The following is a 24,025-nucleotide window of genomic DNA, read 5'->3' as shown; positions in this document are numbered from 1 at the left end:
AATCAACAACCTTAAGGAATCCAGTATAGGAATCTAGGTCTTTATTTGGATTTGTTTGATAGGATGTCCAACTAAAATTAATAAATTGTAATCATCAATCTATGAGATTAGAAATTTAAGATGCTAATTCAGCAGACACTAGGGAAACTATGCTATATCTGTTTTGAAGTCTCAGTACATTTTCTTTCATTTATGAAGATGGTGCTTCAGTTTGAGTGTGTTTCTCCCACATTTGACTCTCATCCCCACTGGGGTCAAAGGGATGCAATAAGCATCCCACAATTTGGCCTTTTACATCTTTATCCTCAAATCAGGCAGATAGTGTGGCTTATGGCTATAAGGGGTAAGATTTTCTCTGAAGCTAATATTTTCACAATTAATCCGTTAACAGATATGTTACATACCATTTTACCTGGTGTGTGCTGGTAGTCACTAGGAAGTTCGCTTAAAGAATTTCTAATATGTTTCAGAAAAAAAAATCCCAAATACTTGGTTGTAATGATTAAATGGCTAATATTGTTGAATTCATTGATTTATGGTTATCTTGCATTATTATTTCAGTGCTATGGCTTCTACCATAACCTAGCATCATTCAAAAAGAGTAGAGAGTGAAACTATAAAAAAATACGAAACTCAGTTACATTATGTTGAAAGCAATAATGTTTTTATTGACATTTCTGAAGAAAAACTGAAAACTCACTTGTGACCAAAATGTATGAGTACATGATCATTTTAATACTGTTAGTAAAATGTTTATTGCCTACTCTTTATTCATGCACAGCACTCCCTTTTTGAAAAGATGATAGGGTAGACAATTTTTAAAAGATGGGATGAGTCTTCAAGCCTCCTAGAAGTAGGTGGATTTTTTCATGATGCTAACTACACTTGTATTATTTGAGTCATATTTTAATATCTTCTATGTAGATTGATCCAAACATGTAGCATCAAGTATGCTAGAAATTATAACAAGGCTTATGTTAGATACCAAATATATGTGCAAAAAATATGAGTTATAAACATTTTGTAGCCCTAATTCTATACAAAATAAAACATATCTATATTTTGAGCTACTTACCGTTGTAAAGATCTATGAGTTGTGGGAAAATAATTTTCTTATTTCTGTTAAAGTCAACAAGTTAAAATTTTAGACTCGGGATCCCTGGGTGGCGCAGCGGTTTGGCGCCTGCCTTTGGCCCGGGGCGCGATCCTGGAGACCCGGGATCGAATCCCACGTTGGGCTCCTGGTGCATGGAGCCTGCTTCTCCCTCTGCCTGTGTCTCTGCCTCTCTCTCTCTCTGTGTGACTATCATAAATAAATAAAAATTAAAAAAAATTTTAGACTCTGAAGTTCATCATAATGGAATTAAAATAAATGATCCATATTTTTTGTCTTATAACATTCCCTTTACACACCAATCATCACAGCATGTATTTTTTTTTTCATCTAAAAACCATTGGTAATTGGGTATATGACGGTAGGTGAGCAGCAGGATGACCGTGGCTGTGGAGGTGGCTGCAGAAGCTGGAACAGCCAAGGGTGGTCGTGGAGGCTAGAGCCCAGGGGGCAGGACAGTGCTGGTGGCTGTCATGCAGGCGGCTGGGGCAAGACAATGTCACCCAACTGTATGTGAAGCTCACGACAGCAATCTGGACACTCGAGACCTAACAGAACCACACAAATTTGATTCCTTTCTGACCTTCAGTTCAGTTCCAAGGGCTCCCAGGGCTTGTCAAAAATCCTAAGAAAAAGATCTCCTCGATGAAGGGTACACCTTCACTTATGTTTGTCAAATGTGGGTAAAGACCACCCTCAGGGCAACTTTGACCTCATCCAGTCAACATTCTCTAGCTCTGGAGCCCCCCCTACCGTCTCAATTGCCTGGGGTTTATACCCGGTAAAGTTACAGTATGTGTGATGAACGACTTGGATGAGATGATAGAGAAAGAATGATGCAGGCAGAGGAATCCCACAACTGCAGCCCAGAAGTCATCAGATCCTGTGTAGGGAAAAGAGTGCAAATTTGGAAGTGCCTCAAGCTGTTTCAGATGCAGTGCCTTAGAGGAAAGGCTCAACCCACATGAACCTTGCAAATATTATTCAGAAGACACACTGTAGCAGCAGTATTTCTCAGTGGTGACAGAGGGACAGGGTGATATACTTACGGTCCTGAAGGCCTGCGAGAATCCTGGGAGCAGTTCTCCAACAGGTAGCCAATCCGAATCCTAAAGACCTCTCATATACCTTAAAGGATTATGGTTTTAAAGAGCTTCAAAGAGATGGGCCAGATACAGTGAAATAATAGAAGATGGTTAGTCAGTGCTCTCAAGCAAACAAAATCTCTCTCAGCATGCTGCCAGCACCAGCCATTTCAGAATCTCCTCTATGTTCTCCTAGAGATGCTGCATCTTCTCCTCAGAATTGGCTTTTACATTCAGGTTTCATTGATCCTTTAATGGATAAAAAACAAACAAACAAACAAACAAACAAACAAACAAACCTTGAATATGTCACCTGACCAGCCGAATGCCTCCAACATGAAATGGTCACTTGACTCCCATCACTGAAAAATCTGCTGCAGGCCTCCTGCTGCCCCCTCCACCACTGCCTTCAACCCACCGACTGGTCTTCAGTCCTCCTCAGGCTGTAAATTCAAACTCAAGTTCCCCTTGCACTCCCGCTGGCAGGGGGTACTCAAGACCTAACTGTTGACACAGTTTTAGTCAAAACACGAGTATCTTTTAGGGCCAGCAAGACAAAAATACCTTTAGGACATCTCTGGAAACCTTAATCTTGGTTCTGTTGTACTATAGTGTCCAAAGCCTGTGAAAAAACCATTCAGCGTCTCACAGAGAGTCCAGAAAAGTCTAAAAACAGAAGGAAAATGGCCAAATTAAAATGCACAACATTGAGGTAACTGAAGAAAAGGAAGAAAACCATAAAATGAGGGAAGGAAATTGCCAAGCTGCCCAACTCTGGTCCAGATCCCATTGAAGGAGTTAAAGAGGGTTGTACTGCCTCCATGGAGCCACCTTCAACAGTTGAAGTCCTAGTATTTTGACAAAATACATTGCTATCTCCTATTAGACAAGGATGGCTTTAGTGCTGAGTATGATGAGTACAGGGTCTGGCCTGCCAGACTGTATGGAGACTGTTGCTAGAAGGTTTCTCAAACTGTATGCACAACAAAAGCAGCTTTCTCTGGGCTCAAAAGAATGTCTGATGTTAATGAAGAAGTCTCATGAGGAACATCAGAAGATCAAGCAGTCCAGTCCCAATTATCATGAAAAAGACAGATGGAAGTAACTTCCTAACAAGGTGGCTCACATCACACCTTTCAGAAGACTAATAGGTGAATTTGACCAAGAGCAAGCAGAGTCATGGCATGAGACCTCTGCCTGGACCAGAAGATGTGAATAAATTTAAGCATATTTATTTAAAATTCCAAATGAGTTGCCGTGAGATTTATTTATTTATTTTTAAAGATTTTATTTATTTATTCATGAGAGATAGAGAGAAAGGCAGAGACATAGGCAGAGGGAGAAGCAGGCTCCTCACAGGGAGCCTGATGTGGGACTTGATCCCAGGACCAGGATCACACCCTGAGCCAAAGGCAGACGCTCAACCACTGAGCAACCCAGGCATCCCTGCCATGAGATTTAAAAAAAAAAGAAAGAAGAAAGAAAGAAAGAAAGAAAGAAAGAAAGAAAGAAAGAAAGAAGAAAGAAAGAAAAGAAAGAAGAAAAGAAAGAAAGAAACTGTGCTTGTTGAAAGTTTCAGTGTTCATAAACGTGTTTATTTTTTTCCACAGTGTACTTTGCTTCCCTGGAATTCTGAATTTGCTTTTCCTGGTCCTCCCACTGCACCCCAAGACATGTTTGTCAATAAAAAATAAGTTTGTTTAATGTTGGAGATCCAGTGTCTGTACTTCAAATCATTTTTTTTCCTTAAAAACTTAGGTTTATCATTAGAAATGATTTATTTTTTAGATATTGGTGATCAATGTCCACTCTTTCTTTCTTAAAGATTTTATTTATTTATTAGACAGAGTGAGAGAGAGAGCACAAGCAGAGGTAGTGGCAGGCAGAGGGGGAGGGAGAAGCAGGCTCCATTCTGAACAAGGAGCCCCAACATCCATACTTTAAAGTGATGTATTTTTTTTAAAGCCAGTCATGTGCAAGGTGAAATGCTTTTGGATAAACATAAGCCTATTTTCTGACCTTTCTTATTACAATTTCTTTGCCTTAAATGGTAGAATATATAGTAATTTGAGCTAAACTAAAAAAAAATTGACATGTTTTGGAGGATTAAGGAATAAAGTATATAAGTATGTGTGTGTGCGTGGATATGTGTGCACATGTATGTATACACACAGGCTCATTTGATCTAGAACAGTAAATGCACTCTGCAGGTTAACCTCTCATCTCAAGGGTTGCCTTACGGTGTTTGCTAGCTGTGTGCCTAGTGGGGTTAATCTTTAGCTATACACTTCCCACTTGATTAGAGCAGTAGGGAGCACACTGTGGCCTCCTACTACTGTCTGAATCCATGTGTTTGACCTGTCTGTGCAGGGGTGGTGTGGATGTGAGCATGCATGGAGGATAAAAAGCTGCCATTTTCAGTAGACCAAACGCTCAGGTTAAACAACTGATGAATGTTACTACTGTAGGTTGTTTTTTTTTTTTTTTTCTGCTGTTTGTATTGTAGGAGACTAAAGCATTTCCATTTCAACAGTTTTTCAGCTTTATTAATGTTGGGCAAAATCAATATGTTATGAAAATGTAACAGATCATAGTTTTGGGGCAGAATTATAAAATTAAACATGTGGGTAGCCTATTTATATACTGCTATAAAGTATTTTTGGAAGAGATATATGCAAACTATTATGTACATGAAATGTATATTTAAAGATTTTTTTTTCATCCTGGGAACCAGGAATATAAAAAAGAGCAGATACATCTAACCATAACATATTGTGATTTATCAAACAGCACAATCTTTCATTTCATGGAGTTTATCCATTGATGTTGATTGAAACTATCACTTGTTTTATCATGTGGGAATGTAAGTTATGTGGTCAAAAATATAAGAATTTTGAACTAATGTTGATTCAAGTTGTGTTGTCTTATCGTATGGTCTTTTCAGAATGCTGCCAATTGGGACGCTTGGGTGGTTCAGCGGTTGAGCGGTTGAGCGCCTGCCTCCGGGATCGAGTCCCACATCAGGCTCCCTGCAGGGAGCCTGCTTCTCCCTCTGCCTATGTCTCTGCCTCTTTCTGTGTCTTTCTTATGAATAAATAATAAAATCTTTAAAAAACAACAAACAAACAAACAAAAGCCCCCAGAATGCTGCTGATTGAAAAGGGAAACATTATGTTTGCAAATCTGTTTTTAAATGTCTACCAGAGGGCAGCCTGGGTGGCTCAGTGGTTGAGCACCACCTTCAGCCCAGGGTGTGATCCTGGAGTCCTGGGATTGAGTCCCACGTCGGGCTCCCTGCAGGGAGCCTGCTTCTCCCTCTGCCTGTGTCTCTGCCTCTCTCTCCTTCTGTGTCTCTCATGAATAAATAAATAAATAAATCTTTCAAAAAATAAATGTTTACCAGAATTTTTTTGTAGTGTCTTTAATAAAGATATTTGTCTCCAGCATCCAGTGAATGCATACATGCATATATACATATATACATACCACTAATAATTGGTTTATGTTACATATTAAAATAGTGTGCATATAAATATTAGTAACATGCTAGAGATAGGGCAGTAACTACTCAGAGAATGTTATGCCTTTCTCACCAGATTGGTTTAGATAGTAAATTTACTTTGTAAGAATAGTCCAGATAATTTCTAAAGTCTACATGTGGATTTAATTTAAATCACTAACAATTTTCTACAATCAGGACATTAAAGCAATCCTAATTACATGGGATTTATTCAAATAAGGGTCTTTAGGTATTCTATTTAGTAGTTGGACTTTTTTTCTTTAGGATACATTTTCAGACCTAAGGAAGATACCCATTCTGCATATTATCAATGCAAAATTTTCTTTAATTCTATATCTATGTCTTCGCTGTCTTACATTTACTATGGAGACACTTCATATAGTGGTGTGACAACTGCCTCAGACTTCTTGTAAGTATCTTTGCTTTTCAGTGCCAGTTGCAAGAGTGAGGGAATTAATCTAAAGACAAATGAAAAGCATAGTGCTCAGGTAATCATAAGCCAAAGCAGGAAGGGTGTCCTTTACAACTCCTAGTACACATAGGAGACTTGAAATTAGATGCTTTCACAAATCAGTACTGAAATTTTAAATGAAATTCAGTTAACAATTCATTGTTTGCTGATGTGATGGCGGGTTGTCTGTTCCCCAGGTACTGGGAGATCGATGGGCAAACATCTGTCGGTGGACAGAAGATCGCTGGGTTCTTTTACAAGACATCCTCCTAAAATGGCAGCGTTTTACTGAAGAACAGGTGAGTCATGTGGGGGAAATTGTATCAGTGAAAGTCATGGTGAGATGTTAAATGGGTAAAAGAAAACATGATAATCTACTGCAGTAATTACCTATTTTCTTTCTCGGAATTATTTGATTTCTTTCAGTGCCTTTTCAGTGCATGGCTTTCGGAGAAGGAAGATGCAGTGAACAAGATTCACACAACTGGCTTTAAGGATCAAAGTGAAGTGTTATCAAGTCTTCAGAAACTGGCTGTATGTATTTTTTAGCTTTCAAAAGTTGTTTTTTTTTTTTTTTTCCAAAACCAGTAGTTTATGTTAACCCTGTTATTTGGTATTTTTATTCTTTCCAACCTTAAACCAAATGTTCATTGTTCTTGCTTAAATCATAGCCTATTCAATTATATCGTATTGTCAATTTCTTTATTAAAATATAGACAGCTATAGTATCTTAGGCAGCTTGGGCTGCTATAATAGAATACCACAGAGTGGGTGACTTAACAACAGACATTTATTTCTCACACTTACGGAGGCTGGGAAGTCCAAGATCAGCATGCCAGCAGATTTAGTTTTTGGTGAGTACCCCTTTCCTGATTTGTAGACCACAATTTGTGCTCCCATGGTAGAAAGACAGGAAACTTAGGTGTCTCTTTCTCATCTTTTTTTAAAATTAATTTTAAAAACTGAGATATAATTGACATATCACATTATATTAGTTTCAGTAGTACAGCATAATGATTCGTATTTGTATATATTACAAAATGGTTGCCACAATTAGTTACCATCCATCACCTCACATAGGTACAATGCTTTTTTCTTGTGATGAGAACTTTTAAGATCTATTCTCTTAACTTTTAAATAGCCAGTATGTTGTTATTCACTGCAGTCACCATGCTGTACATTATATTCCAAATATATAGTAAACAAGTAATGTACTTGTTTACTATATCACTGAAAGTTTGTACCTTTTGATCAACCTTCACACATTTCCCCCCTCTTATAAGGGCATGAAGCCCAATACGGGATCTCTACCCTCATGAACTCATCTGAACTTAATAACCTCCCAAAGGCCCCATCTCCTGATACCATGACATTTTGTGCGTGTATGTGGGGGCAGAGTTTAACATACAAACACAAACAATTTGGTCTATAACATTACACTCATGGACCACCCTCTCCCCCCCACCTCAATCCATGTCTTCTCACCTGAAAAATACATTCATTCCATCCCATGAGCCCCAGAAGTCTCAAATGATTCTAGAATCAGCTCTACAGAATAAAGTCCAAAGTTGCATCATTGGCTAAATCAGACATGGTAAGACTCTGGGTGCAGTTCGTTCTGAGTCCAACTTCCTATCCAGCTATGAAACCTGATGAGTTATGTGCTTCCAAGATACACTGGTGGGTCAGGCATAGGACAGACATTGCCCTTCCAAAAAGGAAAAATAGGATAGAAAGAAGGGGTGACAGGTTCCAAATAGGTCTAAACTGTAGCAAGGAAAACTCAATTAGATCTTAAGCTGAAAGAATAATCCTTTTTGGACTGATGCACCACCCTCTAGGACCACTGGAATAGCAGCATCCCCTCCAGGGCTCCAAAGGTGACCTTGCTTTTTCACTTCCACAAAGCACCACCCATATGGCCTTCTGCTGTAGCCCGAACCAGAGGGCTCTCTCCAGTGCCCCCGTTCCTGAGCAGGTACTGGGTGGAGGATCTTGCCCCATGAATTGGAGACATAGCCTCACCTTTTTTAAAAATATTTTATTTATTTATTCATGGAAGACACAGAGAGGGAGGCAGAGATGCAGACAAAGGGAGAAGTAGGCTCCCTGAGGGGAACCTGATGCAGAACTCGATTCCAGGACTCCAGGATCACAACCTGAGCCAAAGGCAGACACTCAACAACTGAGCCACCCATGTGCCTCTAGCCTTACCCTTTGAAACCCAGGAAGAGCTTGCCTTGCCCTCTGGGCCTGTGGTGGGAGTGTAGCTCTCATGAACTCTGAATCACCTACATCATTCTTCCCTTTTCTTGAGGAATAGCACATGTTAAACAGCCTTCCTTCATTCTGTCCACTCTTCTGTTTCCTATAGTCCCAGATGGCAGTGTTTCTGTTGGTATAATTCCTTCTCTCTTCCTGCCTTCTGTTAAGATGGCTGACAAGGTCTCTGGTTCCTACCCACACTAATCAAATGGTCAGTCAGCCATACCCTTTGTATTCTCTTCTGAACATATTTTCTCATTTTTTACAATAAGGATAGGCTGAGAATTTTCCAAATCTTTAAATTCTAGTTCCCCTTATGCCAAATAATTATCCTTCCATTCATTTCTCTAGCCTTGCACTTTAACTGTAAGCGAGAGAAATTATGCCCCTCTTTCAACACTTTGCTTAGATATTTCTTCAGCTAAGTATCTAATTACATTGCTCACAAGTTCTACCTTCCACAAAATGCTGGAATATCAACACAGTTCAGGCAAAGTCTTTGCCACTTTATAACCAGGAATATCCTTTTCCCAGTTTCCAATGATATTTCCTTCATTTATATCTGTGAGCTTATCAGAATGACCTTTACCATCCATATTTATACCATTTTTTGTCTATTTTAGTTTATGTATTCTCTAAAAACATGGACACTTTCCAGATCTCCTCTTTCCTCTCTGAGCCCTCACCAGAATTGCCTTTAAGAGTCCTTTCATGGTGGTCTCAACTTTTTCTACCATGTGCCTCAGAACTCCCTCAGCCTCTACCCATTACTCAGTTCCAAAGCTGTATACACATTTTTAGGTATTTGTTATAGCAGCAGGCCACTTCTTGGTACCAATTCCTGTTAGTCGTCTCAGACTTCTATAATAAAATACTACATACAGACTGGATGGCTTAGACAACAGACATTTTGGTCTCACACTTCTGGAAGCTTGGAAGTGTGAGAATAAGGCACCAGCAGGTTTGCTTCTGGATGAGGATGCTTTTCCTGGCTTCTAGACAGCACCTTCTAGCTGTATCCTCACATAGCAGGGATAGATGAAGATCAGGTGTCTCTTCCTCTTCTTCTAAGGGCACTAATCTGATGATGGTGCTCTACACACATCTTCTCATCTAAACCTAATTACCTTCCCAAAGCCCCATCTCTTAATATTACCACAGTGGGCACTTAAGCCCTCATTTCACGAATTTTGAAAGAATATGAACATTAATTCCATAAGATATAGGCAGATTTGCAACTGTGTTTTTCAATAAGAAAATAGTACTTTTGAAAAAAAATAGCCTACCTGAAAGATTTCAGTTAAAAAAGTAACACTAAGAATGTCCTAGAAGGCTCTAAACAGTATATAGTTCTAAAGTAATTAGTCTAAATTAAATTCTTTGAGAAATATCAGAGAAGTATAAGAGATGCTTAGCCTCACATCCAGGGCTCATGCCTTTGTTTGGAAAACCAGAAAAAAAAAACATTAAAGAAAACCAAATGGCATTAATTATAAGTGCCTGTGTAAGAAATGAAGGGACTTTGGAAGTGAAAGGACGTCAGGGAGGGGATGCCTGAGTGGCTCAGTGGTTGAGCATCTGCCTTTGGCTCAGGTCATGATCCCATAGTCCTGGGATCGAGTCCTACATCAGGCTTCCTGCAGGGAACCTGCTTCTCCCTCTGTCTGTGTCTCTGCCTCTCTCTGTGTGTCCCTCATAAATAAATAAATAAAATCTTTAAGAAAAGGACATTTAGGAAGACTTCAATAAGACATTTCAGTTTGAGTTAAGACTTATAGAAAAGATCTCTAAAGTTTCTCTTCCACTGTGAACTTTATGATTTTGCTGTAAAGGAGAGAGCAGTGTAATATTAAGAACTTAATTTTTCTTTTTTTAAAATATTTTATTATTTGAGAGAAAGAGCATGAGCAGAGGGTGGGGCAGAGGGAGAAGAAGAGAGAGAATCTCAAGCAAACTCTCCACTGAGTGCAGAGCCCTAATTGGGTCCCAATCCCAGAACCCTGAGGTCATAACCTGAGCTGAAACCAAGAATTGGATGCTCAACCGATTGAGCCACCCAGTGCCACAAGAGCTTAGTTTTTCAAATAAAATATTCCATAGTCAGAATTTCTTCTTGTTTTTTTTGATAGAGCAATTCTATTAAATGCTAACTTGACATTAACTCTAATATAAAACAGAAGTCTGTTATAAAATTTTATAATTTTATCTAAATATTTGTATCTGTATTGGTATTGTATAATATAATTAAATAATTTATTTGAAGCTAATCTTAAATAAATTTCCCCAGTTAAATTGGTACCATTTTACCAAATGTTTATTTGTATCATACATTTTTTGCTCCATAGTTACTAATCTTAGGTTTTTGATTTAGAATAGGTTCATTAATGTATTAGTTGTTATTACAAGCTAGCTTGTTATGGAGAAGATTTCATTCCTCAAAGAATATATGCTTTCTGGAGTGATTTGACCACTAAGGACAGATTTCAGAAAAGAAATCTGCATTTGTATCAAAAGAAGGCAAAAATATTAGTGATATAATTTTGTTTCACAGTTGATGGGGAACCACTGAAAATTCGTTAACAATCATATTTGCATTTTTGGAATATTCTTTGGTATGGAGGAGACCATTTAGTAGAACTGAACTAAGTAGCATTGGGTAGGAAGAGGAGGAATGAGACCGATTGTTTCAGGAGAGGATATGGAGGCCCAGGAAAAAACACGAGCCATGCATACGATATCATAGAACATTAGTAGTAGAGTTAAACTGAGCACCAAGACATCCAGACTCAGGTCCAGCCCTCTTAAGCTATTTCAGAACTCCTCATATCATTTGATTCCTTGACAAAATAAGAACTGCACTGCGACTCCTTCCACAGTTTGGCTATTGTGGACATTACTGCTAGAAACATCGGGGTGCAGGTGTGTCCATCGAAAGATGAATGGATAAAGAATATGTGGTTTATGTATACAATGGAATATTACTCAGCCATTAGAAATGACAAATACCCACCATTTGCTTCGATGTGGATGGAACTGGAGGGTATTATGCTGAGTGAAATAAGTCCATCAGAGAAGGACAAACGTTATATGGTCTCATTCATTTGGGGAATATAAATAATAGTGAAACGGAATAGAGGGGAAGGGAGTAGAAATGGGTAGGAAATATCAGAAAAGGAGACAGAACATGGAAGACTCCTAACTCTGGGAAACGAACTAGGGGTGGTGGAAGGGGAGGAGGGCGGGGGGTGGGGGTGACTGGGTGGCAGGCACTGAGGGGGGCACTTGACAGGATGAACACTGGGTGTTATTCTGTATGTTGGCAAATTGAACACCAATAAAAAAATAAATTTATTATTTAAAAAAATAACTGCAATCGAGAACTATCATTTGGAACAATCATGTGCTATTGTAGTGACATTTTAGTGAATAAAAGACTTTACTAGCCTCAGGACCACAAAAATACTCTTAGCAAAGTCTCAATAAGTTTCAAAATACTCTTTTAGCAGAGTCTCAATAAGTTTCCAATATGATTAAAATTCAAATTATGTCACCTTACTTGTGAACAAAGTGAAAATATGTTTTGTATAAGTCTTACCGTTTGATAGTTTAAGCCAATTAACAAAACCTGACAGCTGGTCTAGAATTTGAGGTAAAATTCCCCTGCTGACTCAGGCAGTGAATAAGAATTTAATGTTCATTAAAATATGTCACAATCTGAGACCCAAAACAGGTACCATCTGTCACCAGTTCCTACTCCATACCTAGGTATAGATACACTGTGTTGAAACTCTTTTATTTATAATCAGTGTAATTTGTTTTGAAATACTATCACTAATGGCCCGTGGGATCCCCTCCTTTTCATTTGAGGTGGGAAATAAGGAGTCAAGTATTTCATTTCCTCTAGATCTGTGCTTTTATCCAAACCATGTAGGTCTATTTTTTTTAATTTTTGTGTGATCAAAACTGACTTTTTATTTGGTGTAAATTATAAAAAGTAAAGGAGAGAAGAAACTGTGATCCTTATGAGGTGAATTCCAAGACTGGTAGAATTCTGTAGACTATCACGGGAAGGCCCAGATTTGAAAGAACAATTTTACTAGGGAATGTGCTGCTCTTGGGAGGACTGGTGGTGTTTTGCAGCTCTGGGAAGCCTGGTGATCCATGAGGATATAGTGTACAGGGGATACAGGAGTACTATGGAATTGAGGATAGTATCAAGTGGTTCTGGTACACGTAACAAGGTTGAAGTAGTTATGGTAGCTCAGCAAGTCCCTGTTGATAGTGTCATTGTACCAGAACTGGATACCTTTGCCTCACCTCCTGTCACCACCCTCAAAGAATTCATACAAGTAGAGTCAGTGGTTCTCCAAGCGTGATCTCCACACTGGCAGCATCAACACTTGGGAACTTGTTAGAACATGATGTGATGAGCACTGAGTGTTATACTATATGTTGGCAAATTGGATTTAAATAAATAAAAATTTTTTAATTTTTTATTTTTTTAATAAATTAATTTTTATTGGTGTTCAATTTACCAACATACCGAAAAACACCCAGTGCTCATCCCGTCAAGTGTCCCCCTCAGTGCCCGTCACCCATTCCCCCCCCACCCCCCGCCCTCCTCCCCTTCCACCACCCCTAGTTTGTTTCCCAGAGTTAGGAGTCTTTATGTTCTGTCTCCCTTCCTGATATTTCCCACACATTTCTTCTCCCTTCCCTTATAATAAAATTTTTTTAAAAAAGAAATGCAAATTCTTAGTTCCCATCCCAGACCTATAGACTCAGACAGCCTGGAAGTAGGGCCCAAAATCTGCATTTTAGCAAGGCTTCCACATGACTCTGATGTTCTCTCAAGGGATTCCTGGGCCTTTTGTAAGTGTGCATTTGTTTTGCACTTCATCTTCTAACATTGACCAGATAGAACATGCATGTTCTGTCTACTTGAGTGGCATCTCTGCCTTGTCTCTCCTTACTGCTAGCCTACTCTGGTTTATTGACTGTACCTTCCCACCTATCTTGAGAGTAGGTCCAGGTGCTTGGCTTCTTTGAAAAATAAAATATATTTTTTTTTCTTTTAAAACCCTGGCTTTCTTCTACTGTGTGTAAATTTTCTAGAGCTTCCTGAGTTTTCCAGAGCTTTGTGGTTCTCTGGCACTCCAAGACCTGTGATCAGTTTTTGATATGCAGAAAGACATCTCTTTTATACTCTAATAACAAGTAACAATTAAATTGTTATTTAATATGCATATATAAAATCAAAGCATAAAAGTATTGACCATCACGATAGACAGGAGAATGTAATTCCTTACTATGATTCAACATATCTGGCAGCACCATGAATTTCCTGTCTTCTCCTTCTGTTAGCTGTGGTAGGAGAGTCCTTCTAGCAGTGGGAGATCATGAAGAGAAAGAGAGAGGTCCAACAAGAGGAAACATTCCTCTAACAAGGGGAAACAAACTAAACAACTCACCTGCCATCACCATTTTAAAAAATGCGGATCTAAAATCTACTAGCTAGAAGCATTGTTTGATACAATGTTCTTATCATATAGATTAGGTAAAAATATCCTGATTCAATAATTCCACAATGTCATTATAATAATGTTCTTTCTGTATGTTGAGTTCATTTTCCCTAACGGTATTCTTTAGTGGTGATTTGACTTTCCCCTTTATTTCAGTGATGCTCACCAAGTGCTTTTTCATTTGGCTTCATTTTAACACAGGTGTCTTAGTTTCATTTGCCACTAAATCACTTTGGGTATCCAATTAGTTTTGTAAATCATCGAAGAAAAACTGTTTAGGTAACATGAAGTTACCTATAAATTTCCAACACAAATTGTTTCCTCTTCTTCAAACATAACTCTCAGATGCTTATTCTAAAATGTTTCCAAATCATTACATATTTAGCTTAAACAATGGTGCACCCCTGAGCCTTACACAAAGTTTTTTAAAGTAGCTCCTTAAGCCCTGAGAAAGTAAGTTGAAGAAGATTGTATATATATCTTTATGTTTTTTAATGTATTTAAGATGTCTTTAATTCTACCATAACTTTTTCCACAAAAAAAAAAAAAAAAAAAAACTTGAAATGGCTTGCAGTAAAACAAACACATGCCAAAAGTTAAAAGAAAAAAAATGAGATGCCACAAAGGAATCAGAGGAATCTACAAATTTAAATTTGGGTCCTAGCTCTAGCCAAATAGCTAAACTATTGTTTTACTACTAGACCAAGTGTGCATTTAAACCTAATGGAGAGCCAACATGTGACTTAAACAAAATAAATATACAAAACCAATCTACTACTAAGTTCCCACATTGAAAGTTTTATTTCAATATGAATTCAACTTACAAATCTTCTTTTAAGGTTTTATTTATTTATTCATGAGAGACACGGAGAGAGAGGCAGAGACACAGGCAGAGGGAGAAGCAGGGCTCCACACAGGGAGCCCGATGTGGGACTTGATCCCAGGACCCTGGGATCACGCCCTGAGCCAAAGGCAGAAGCTCAACCACTGAGCCACTTAGGCATCTCTCAACTTACAAATCTTGACTTATATTTTGATTTATTGCATTCTTTCCAACTGAGAAAAAATAGTGAAAAAAACCCCTTAATTGTTGAGGAAAAATAAGAAATATCTTCACAACTAGCTTTTATATCTTAAAAATGTCATGCATTAAGAATCCAGTGTAAAGTACACCAGGTAAAGCAGATTCCGAATAAAGGATGAGCTAATTGAAGGAGTCACCAGAGCATTCTGCAGCTCAGGGCCATCAGTGCAGTTGGCATGCTAAAATGAACTGCATAAAGCATCCTTTGATATGGTGTGTGGGGGGGTGTATTGATTTCTTTGTGTGTATGACCATTCAGTTCGTGAGCAATTGGTACATCTGTTTCATGATCATTTTTTTACCATGTGTAATATTAGTTGTTCTTAAATTTGCATTTGTTTTGGATAGGCAAGTCTCACTGTTTCGTTTATGTTTATTGTACTTGCTACTGCCAGAAAGAGGGGATTTTAAAGGGGCTGTAAAATAATTTTCTCCATTCTTTCTCCTTCTTCTGTGTTTACAAGTTAAGTCAGGGACTAGTATTAGGGAGCTGAAATCAGCTTTTCAAAAGTTCAGGGTAACCTTAATGGATAAAATGAAAGAATAAGCTGTCCTGATCTACCGATTTCATATAAGCCACTTTGTTTATTCATTCCCTGTCAACCGGAGAGCACACGCAACCCCCCACAATGCACAGGAACTTTGAAAATATGAATGTTACGAAAATTACCCCATAAAACATTTATGTATTTAGAAAACATGCGAAGTGATTCCAAAGGATTTGTGTCACACCCAATTACTTAGTTCTATTACTTAATGGGCTTTAAAATTGGCTTCAGAAGATAATTACTCAGATAGCCAAATGTTAATTGAATAACAGATGCTAAAAAATTTAAAAGTCAGTAAACTGCCCTTTGAGCAACACTACTTTTTTTACTTGGAAGTTCCTCAAATATTTTTAAATAGCTCTTAAGTTTCTCTAGCAGATATTCTACATCTGAATTTTATTTTTTCTTCAAGCTTCTTGGGAAGATTATCTGGATTACAATTTTCTACTTACATTCTTATGGGCTTTTGATCCTTTGTGGGCATGATTACAGTCTTAGGAGAAATAATGAGAAATATGAGAAACAAATGAGAAAATACATGCAAAAGTACTTTGAACTATATAGCGTTTTAGAAAATGTAACCTAGGCTTATTAGGTATTCTTTCTTGTTTTAACAGGTCTTAAAAACAGATCTGGAAAAGAAGAAGCAAACCATGGACAAACTCTGCTCACTCAACCAAGATCTTCTTTCAGCGCTGAAAAACACAGTGGTAGCCCAAAAGATGGAAGCATGGCTGGACAGCTTTGCCCAGCGCTGGGATAATTTAGTCCAGAAACTTGAAAAAAGTTCAGCACAGGTTAGTGATAATAATTACCCTAATTATAAATCATCCTTGAGATTTTTGAAAGGGATGATATGGGAAAGGAGGGAAACTGAATGGGGAAAAATTAGAGAGGAAGATTAACCATGAGAGACTCCTAACTTTGGGAAATGAAGGGTTGCAGAAGGGAAGGAGGATGGGGCAATAGGGCAACTGGGCACAAAGGAGGGCACTTGATGGGATGAGCACTGGGTGTTATACTATATGTTGGCAAATTGAATTTAAATAAAATATTTTAAAATGATATTTTCATTAAGAGAGCAGTTTTATAAGCCTACAGAAGATACCACTGAATTAGTCCTTGCCAAATGTTCAGTTGAATAAAAACATGGGTCTCTTGCTTGTGTTGACATTGGAGGACGTGGGAGAGGTGAAGGAGTGCTAATTGACTGAACTAGTTACTGTCTTAGAGTGTAATCCCTTCCAGTTCCGTGGGAATGAGGATGTGAGTGACTTAGAGTAATTGGACCGAGTGCTTGGGGACTGTGTTTCAAAACCTTATCCCAAATCATAGGTTTTTAGAAACCTGAGTGCTATTAATTGAACCCTACATTTTACATAGGATTAAAGTGAAATTTAGAGAGGAAAAATGAATTGTCCAAGGGAAGTTAGTGGTAGGAGCACGGCTAGGGCTCAGATCCTTTGATTTCACTGAAGACCTCATTCTATTATTTCAAGTAAGGAGCTAATCATTGTATGTTCTTTCTGCCACAGATAGTTGATTCATGATGCTAACACATAGACTGTGGATTAGGAAAGCATCCATGTGACCCTTGTACTGTGATAATGTGGTTTTATGTTAAGAATTTCAAAACTTCTGGTACTTTCAAGAAAATGGGGTGGTTTTAAAGTAGAAACTTTTATTATCTGATATTATTAGATGGTGGAATCATGAGGAGTCATTCAAAATATTATCTATAATAGTTTAACATATTCTGCCACATTATTTTACAACCTTTACTAATCGGTCACAAGTCATAGCTCAGTGCACCATGCATACATCTCTATTAAAGCAGTGACCACATTCAGTAGCTTTAGGCAGTTAGCTCCATTGTTATGAGATAGTACAGGGAATTTGTCTTTTTGACACTTGACATCTGATAAATAGCACTTAGGAAATGTTCCTTGAAAGATGGTATGATATATGGTATGAAAGATGATATAATTTAAGAAAATATGGTCAAGCAACATTATGATTTTTAATCACAGTTCAGACTTTTCAAATTAAATTCATACTTAAAAATTTAAATTTGAAGGAGTATATATTGTCATCATTTCATTTGCAGTCATTGGACATTAATAAAAATTCTGTTTGTTTTCCATTGAATATATTTTTATCAATTGCTTGATCTGATACTGATTTTACAACCACATCATGATTTGTCTTATTATATATAATCTGGCCATGGTTACTTTGCCCTAGCACTGGCATTTATGTAATAAATGGTGAAACATTAGAAAATTCGATGCTTTTTAGACCATCAGCGATATCATTACAATATATACTCCTTGGTTCCATAGATTATTGCGGCTGTAAAATGGTCAGTTACCATGTTCAGAAGGATTGGCATTGCCTTACAAAAAAGTTATTTATAAATGCATCCATTTAAAGAGGTATATTTATGGAGACGTGACTGTTAACAGTAGGTCACATTTTTGTTCACTTACATTGTATATAGTGATTTTCAAACTTGTATCTGCATAATAATCACCTGAGAAGCTGATTAAAATGCATAGTCCTAGATCTCATGCTCAGAGAGTCTCATTCAGTAAACCAGTAATCTGCATGCAGCCTTTAATATACAGTCTGCAGATCATATTTTTAAAAAACACTGAATTAACAAGACAGTGGCATATGTACCAATCCCCACCATTGTGGGTTTTTCCACAGTGCTGCCTGAAATGGGAAGAATAGAAGACCTTCCTATCAATCCTGTATTTAAATATACTCACTTTTTTTGGAATGAACCTACTTTCTAAAGAGCGTTGTGCATGTCATCAAAACATTACTGATTTGTTATTCTAGTTGGTAAAAAAAAAACCTTCAAAACCTTATTTTTAACGGTCTAAAATTATAAGACTACCACCTAGGGCACTTACCTTCCTATTTTTGAACTTTTCAAAACCTATAATAAAACACCACTGGTTCATACAGTTCTTTATAAAATGATGTCCAACATATAGTATAACATGTATCCACTGTATTTACCCATTGGGATGTGATGAGGATAAAATAAAGTCATAGACATGAAAGCACTTTGGAGGAAAAAAACACTGGTGCTCTGATATACAGGGCATATGTTTAGTGAGTCTGGAGGGTTTGTTGTAGTTCGGTATCATTTAAAAAATTTTTATTTTCAAACATTTATGCCCTACTATATCAGGTCAGAAGCAGATAAGTTTACTTATATTAGGCAAGTTGCATTTTAGAACACTAAGCTTCAGCTTTTCTACAGTTTGTGTTTCATGTTTTACTCATTGTTTTTTCCCCAAAAAAGGGAAATCTCATAGGCCCAATCCAAATCATTGCTGGGGTGAATTGGGACTCTTAGATAAAAATGAAGCTAACCCGACGACAGAGTAATTAAAAGGAAATAGAGTGAACCATGAAATAGTATCATATAACTAAAAAAGCCCTTGATTTTCTTTCTTGAATGTAAAATTGAACTTGACCAAAATTACATGGGAAGAAATCCAAGAATGTTGAAGGCAAGGTTGTGACTTTGAAGAACAAAGCTCTCTTGTATGCACACTTTCCAGCACGTTTGTGGAGATGGAAGGGTGGTTTGTGAGAATCAGTCCCATTAATGATATGAGATCTCAATCTTCTAAAACTCCTTTTAAATGATTGGTTTAAAGAATGAGCAAAATCTGGTAATGATTAAAATCCAGTAGGATATAGGAATTGTGACTGAGATGACAAGGCATCCAATTGTGCTCAAATAAAGAACATTGTATGCTCGAATTTTTGACTGCTATTCAGGTCAAAGCTTTGAGGGATTTTGACCTTATGAAACAGTAGCATGGCAAGAGATCAAAATATGAAAAAAAATCAACTGCAAGGCTGTTCTCTTGCATTTCAAAGTCAGGTTTGGCTTGAATAATATCTGGACACAAGCTGAGGATGCTTAACTTGATGAGAAGGCAGCATAAGAAAATAGAAACACTTTCTGTTTCCAAAGTTAGGAAGAATAATAATCCTTGCTATGTGGATGCTTGAAATGAGAAAAGAGAACAAATCAAATACACTCCGATTGACTTATTTAAAAACTCAAATGACTCTCTCTGTCCTCTAAATTTTGTATAAATAATACTTGTTGAAATTTGCAGTTATTTTTTTCTAAATGCTTGTGACCCTAATGGATGTATTTTTATCTTGATTATAACTAGGAAATATGATAGTCAGAAATTTATTATAGTTAATACTTTAAACTTATACATGATTTTAATGATTTGAGATGTTGTTTTCCCCCATTGAACTGAAGTCATATATATTGTGGAGAGGGTATAATATTCATGCACTTTATAATTTATTTATTTATTTATTTATTTACTTATATATTTATGGTAATTTATATTAAACTTAACATTAGGTATTTAAATGTAAGAGTATATCTATCTAGATGAGTCCAAAAGTTCTGTAGTTTTGTCATTGTTTAGCAGAATAATTTTTTTTCTTTGCTAAGAGTAAGGGACATTTTATGGCACATGTAAGTTTATACATCTCATTCCCATTTCCTGAATATTTTGCTATGTTTCTCTTGACCATTTTTGCAATGTTCTGAACTATAAGTACAAATAATCTTAAAACTAAAATTAATGTGCCCAGGATCCTCTTCTTGAACGTTAGAGTACATGTTTATGTTGTATATTTCTGTATCTATAGTCATAGATGCCCAAATAGAGAAAGTGATCATTATGTATGTATATATCTATTCTATGTCATTGATGTCCTGCTAAGAGTTTTTAAACTCTTGCCAGACGTGTGTAGTATAAAACATGGTTGAAGGCAATAAGCCAGTATTTTTAGTAATACCAGAAATGCAAATAGATGCAGAGGTATTAAGATGAATATTTCTTTGTTTGCCTTTCTTTTCTGAATTCATTCTCAGTTTTTAGAGATCCCTCTTTTCATTCTCCAGAAAATATTTTACATGCACATTCTGACTGTGCCCATCCTCAAAGCATTGTTTTGTAGATCGCTTGATACCTGAGATGTAGTTACAATTGGCTTGCCTCTCTTCTTTTTTACCAATGACTTTATTTAAAAAAAAAATTATTTATGTATTTTAGAGATAGAGCTTATGTGCGAGTTGGGGGAGGAGCGGAGGGAGGGAATGTTTCAAGTAGATTCCCTGCTGAGCATGGAGTCTGATGTGGAGCTTGACTTGAGATCATGATCTGAGCTGAAACCAAGAGAAAGGTGCTTAACTGACTGAGCCCACCCAGATACCCCTACCAATAATTTTAATTAAAAATACTCTAAGGGCTTTCCATTGGCAACCCTTTTCATTGGTTCCTGAAAGCCCTTCAAGGCTAGTCAGCCTGATGTCAATTAAAAAATAATAATAATAAATGGTTTTACAAAACCTAGAATTAAAATAAAATCCCTTCACTTATTTTAGGTTTCTATCTTATTCATGGACTGTCTAAATTCATGGACTAACCATCTTGAATTTTAGAGCATCTTTTAGTTAATAGCTTAGGTTAAAGGTTTCATTAGAAAATTTCGAAGTTATAGCTCAGATAACTTTGGAAATTAACTGTACCCTTTTCCTACCTCCAACTAAAGTAGATGTTTGAGAATGGGTCTTGTATATCAGCATAATAGTTTTTATGTTGTAAATTCATTATCTGTAACAACCTAAAATGCTGTAGGCACTGAAAATTTAAGAGACAAGAGCTGAGTTAACTATTGGCCATTCTCATTCCTTATTTATAAAGTAGAAAGTTTGAAGAGGATCTCCATAGTGTCCTTCCAGTTCCAGCTTCCAGTTCCAGCTTGTGATATGTATCTCTTTGCTTGAAATTTTATATAAAACTCTAGAGTAATTGGTAAAGAGATTCCAACTATCTCTGCCATATCAATCTCAGCATCAGCTGGAAGATGATAATGAAAATAAACTTCTCTTCCTGTAAAAAGAAGATTGACTTCTGAAATGAGTACATTTCACTCATCACAAGTATGTGATTAAAATACTCTGAAGGTAAAATACTCAGCATGTATATGATATATCTATTCTCTACTGACAATAAACAAAATAACACATAAAGAAAAATACAAGTTTTCTCCTCAATGTATACTTGATTATCTTCATCCTAGTTAAAGAATATATTTCATTACTTCATGTCACATGGTGTCTAGAGGAAGTTCAGGTGGATCAGAGAAAAATAAATTTCATTGCTTTTTGAATTTTTGCTGATGGAGTTAATTCACAGTTGCTCAAAATCTGTGTTTAATATGAACCCTGAATCCAACATGAGTCTCTTCTTTCTGGCAATTTGTACAAAAGATAATATGAAGTGAGGAACAAAATACATGAAATTGAACAGTTTCACAGAATAAACCTTAATTATAGTATTTTATTTCAAATAGGATAATTCTTTTTTGATATCTTTTGAATATAGAATCAAAATGTGCTCATGGTTCCAGTATTATTATGTTTCAAGAAGTTATATTGTCTGATGATCAACATCAAAACAAGACAGTAATGAATAATTAAAATATAGTTATCGGGCAGCCTGGTGGCTCAGTGGTTTAGTGCAGCCTTCAGCCCAGGGCCTGATCCTGGAGTCCCAGTATTGAGTCCCACATCAGGCTCCCTGCATGGAGCCTGCTTCTCCCTCTGCCTGTGTCTCTGCCTCTCTTTCTGTGTGTGTCTATCATGAATAAATAAATAAAATCTTTAAAAAAATAGTTATCAAGCCACACTTATGAACTTTAGCGCTCCTTGTATACCCCGCTTAGCTGTGGGAATTCCTCTGTATTTGGTCATGGGATAGAGTATTTTATAGTCTTTTGATTAATCTCCCAACTTCCTTTGTGAACACTTGATCTTTTGCCCTAGGTTTCTCTTAAAGTTCAGCATATAAATTCTTCCTGTTGCTTAGAATTGTAAATCCTTACACCATCAGATATTTGAGCCTCGTGCCACCATGCCTGTGGAGATGATTTTAAGCCTGGCTACCAATTATCTTAGAAGTTGTATGTGCCTCGAAATTTCACCTTTTGTCTGTAAAATGGGAATAATATTAGTATTTACTCTTTAGGCCATGAGGTAATGACAGCTACCACTTAAAAACTCGTATGCATGTACTATTCTAAGTATTTTAAATAATATAAAGAATGCAAAGCACTTAGCATAATGCCTGGGACATGCAAAGAGCTTTGTAATTGGTAGGTATTCTTACATGTATTAATATTTTAATAATAATGAAAGTGATAAGATAAATTCGGTAACTGATTCTTCAAACTTGAATCTCTTAGTAAGTTTCTTTAAATGTTCAAATAGTAGAATATCTCACATTGCAATAAATAACCCCAAAAAACTTAAAAAGGCAAGAGTATTTAAATAATTAAATGGAAAAATAAAAAATGCAGTTAAGAATATAGCCAAAATAAAAAAAAAAAAAAAACAGCACCAACAAAGTTAATTTAAAATGCAAGAGCAGAGGGTAAAGACAACTAGTTACCCCTGTGAAACCAGAGACAGTGGTTGAAATGTTCCCTTTCATTGTATGCCCTTTTATATTCTTTAAACACTCTTGAATGTACATGTATTTCCTTTTTTGGATGTGTGTTTTTCTATATGTTGGCAAATTGAACACCAATAAAAAATAAATTTATAAAAAAAACAAAACAAAACAAAATGTGTGTTTTTAAACAAATGGAAGAGAAGGTGGCGAAAAAGAATTTTATTGAGGGTAGTTTGATTTCTCCAGAACTACCGAAATTATACAACCTTATTATAGAAGATGTATACCCTAGGACTGGACAAATGCTCTTCCAATTTTTCCCACAATGGGAAAATGTAACTTTTGGAAACTAACATAAATCACTTTCTGATTAAGAAGTTTCAGTAGAGAAAAAAGTTGTTAGATTTTCAAAGAACATTTAGAAAAGATACTGGTTATTACTAATATGTATTGAGAAAGCACTTTATGTGTTCAGACATTAGATAATTTAATTCTTGAAACTAAGTCTTGGAGAAATAATTTGTAGGGCCCAGTGCAAACTGAAAATACAGAGCTTCTTATTCAAATATTATTAAGGATGTCAAGAGTGTGACAGCAGAGTGTGAAGCCAAGCCTGGAGTTCTTTGAGTGAGGGGGCCTGGGTGGCCACGTAAGTTGCACACTCATGAAGTCGGCCCTATTTGCAACACCCTTGTGACAGATCCATTATCATTCCCATTTTACCTATGAAGAAACGAAATCAAAGCTCTGAGAGACAAACAAACCTACCCTAAATTCTACCATATCCGAACTATGGACCTGGTGTTTGAGATTTGTGGAGCCTGGCTCAAAGACTTCTACTTTTAATCACTGTAATAAGTCTAAATGAACTCGTTTCCATTTCTACTGGATGATTAACTGACAGGTCAAGGGAATAGTG

The 24,025-nt window shown here is 36.7% G+C and overlaps 1 protein-coding gene and 1 pseudogene across 2 annotated transcripts in view; both read left to right on the top strand.

Moving 5' to 3' along the window:
* DMD (dystrophin) overlaps positions 1 to 24,025 on the top strand; it is a 2,426,617-nt gene that overhangs the window by 1,005,279 nt on the left and 1,397,313 nt on the right. For both annotated transcript variants that reach the window (XM_072743155.1, XM_072743156.1), the window contains exons 14-16: positions 6,368 to 6,469; positions 6,597 to 6,704; positions 16,207 to 16,386. In XM_072743155.1, coding sequence (XP_072599256.1) covers positions 6,368 to 6,469; positions 6,597 to 6,704; positions 16,207 to 16,386 — 390 coding nt within the window. The remainder of the gene's footprint in view (positions 1 to 6,367; positions 6,470 to 6,596; positions 6,705 to 16,206; positions 16,387 to 24,025) is intronic.
* LOC112918998 (RNA polymerase II elongation factor ELL2 pseudogene) lies at positions 1,499 to 3,633 on the top strand (annotated as a pseudogene).

Source organism: Vulpes vulpes, chromosome X (genome assembly GCF_048418805.1).
Source record: "Vulpes vulpes isolate BD-2025 chromosome X, VulVul3, whole genome shotgun sequence".
NCBI lineage: Eukaryota > Metazoa > Chordata > Mammalia > Carnivora > Canidae > Vulpes > Vulpes vulpes.
This window is presented reverse-complemented; position numbering and strand designations above follow the sequence as displayed.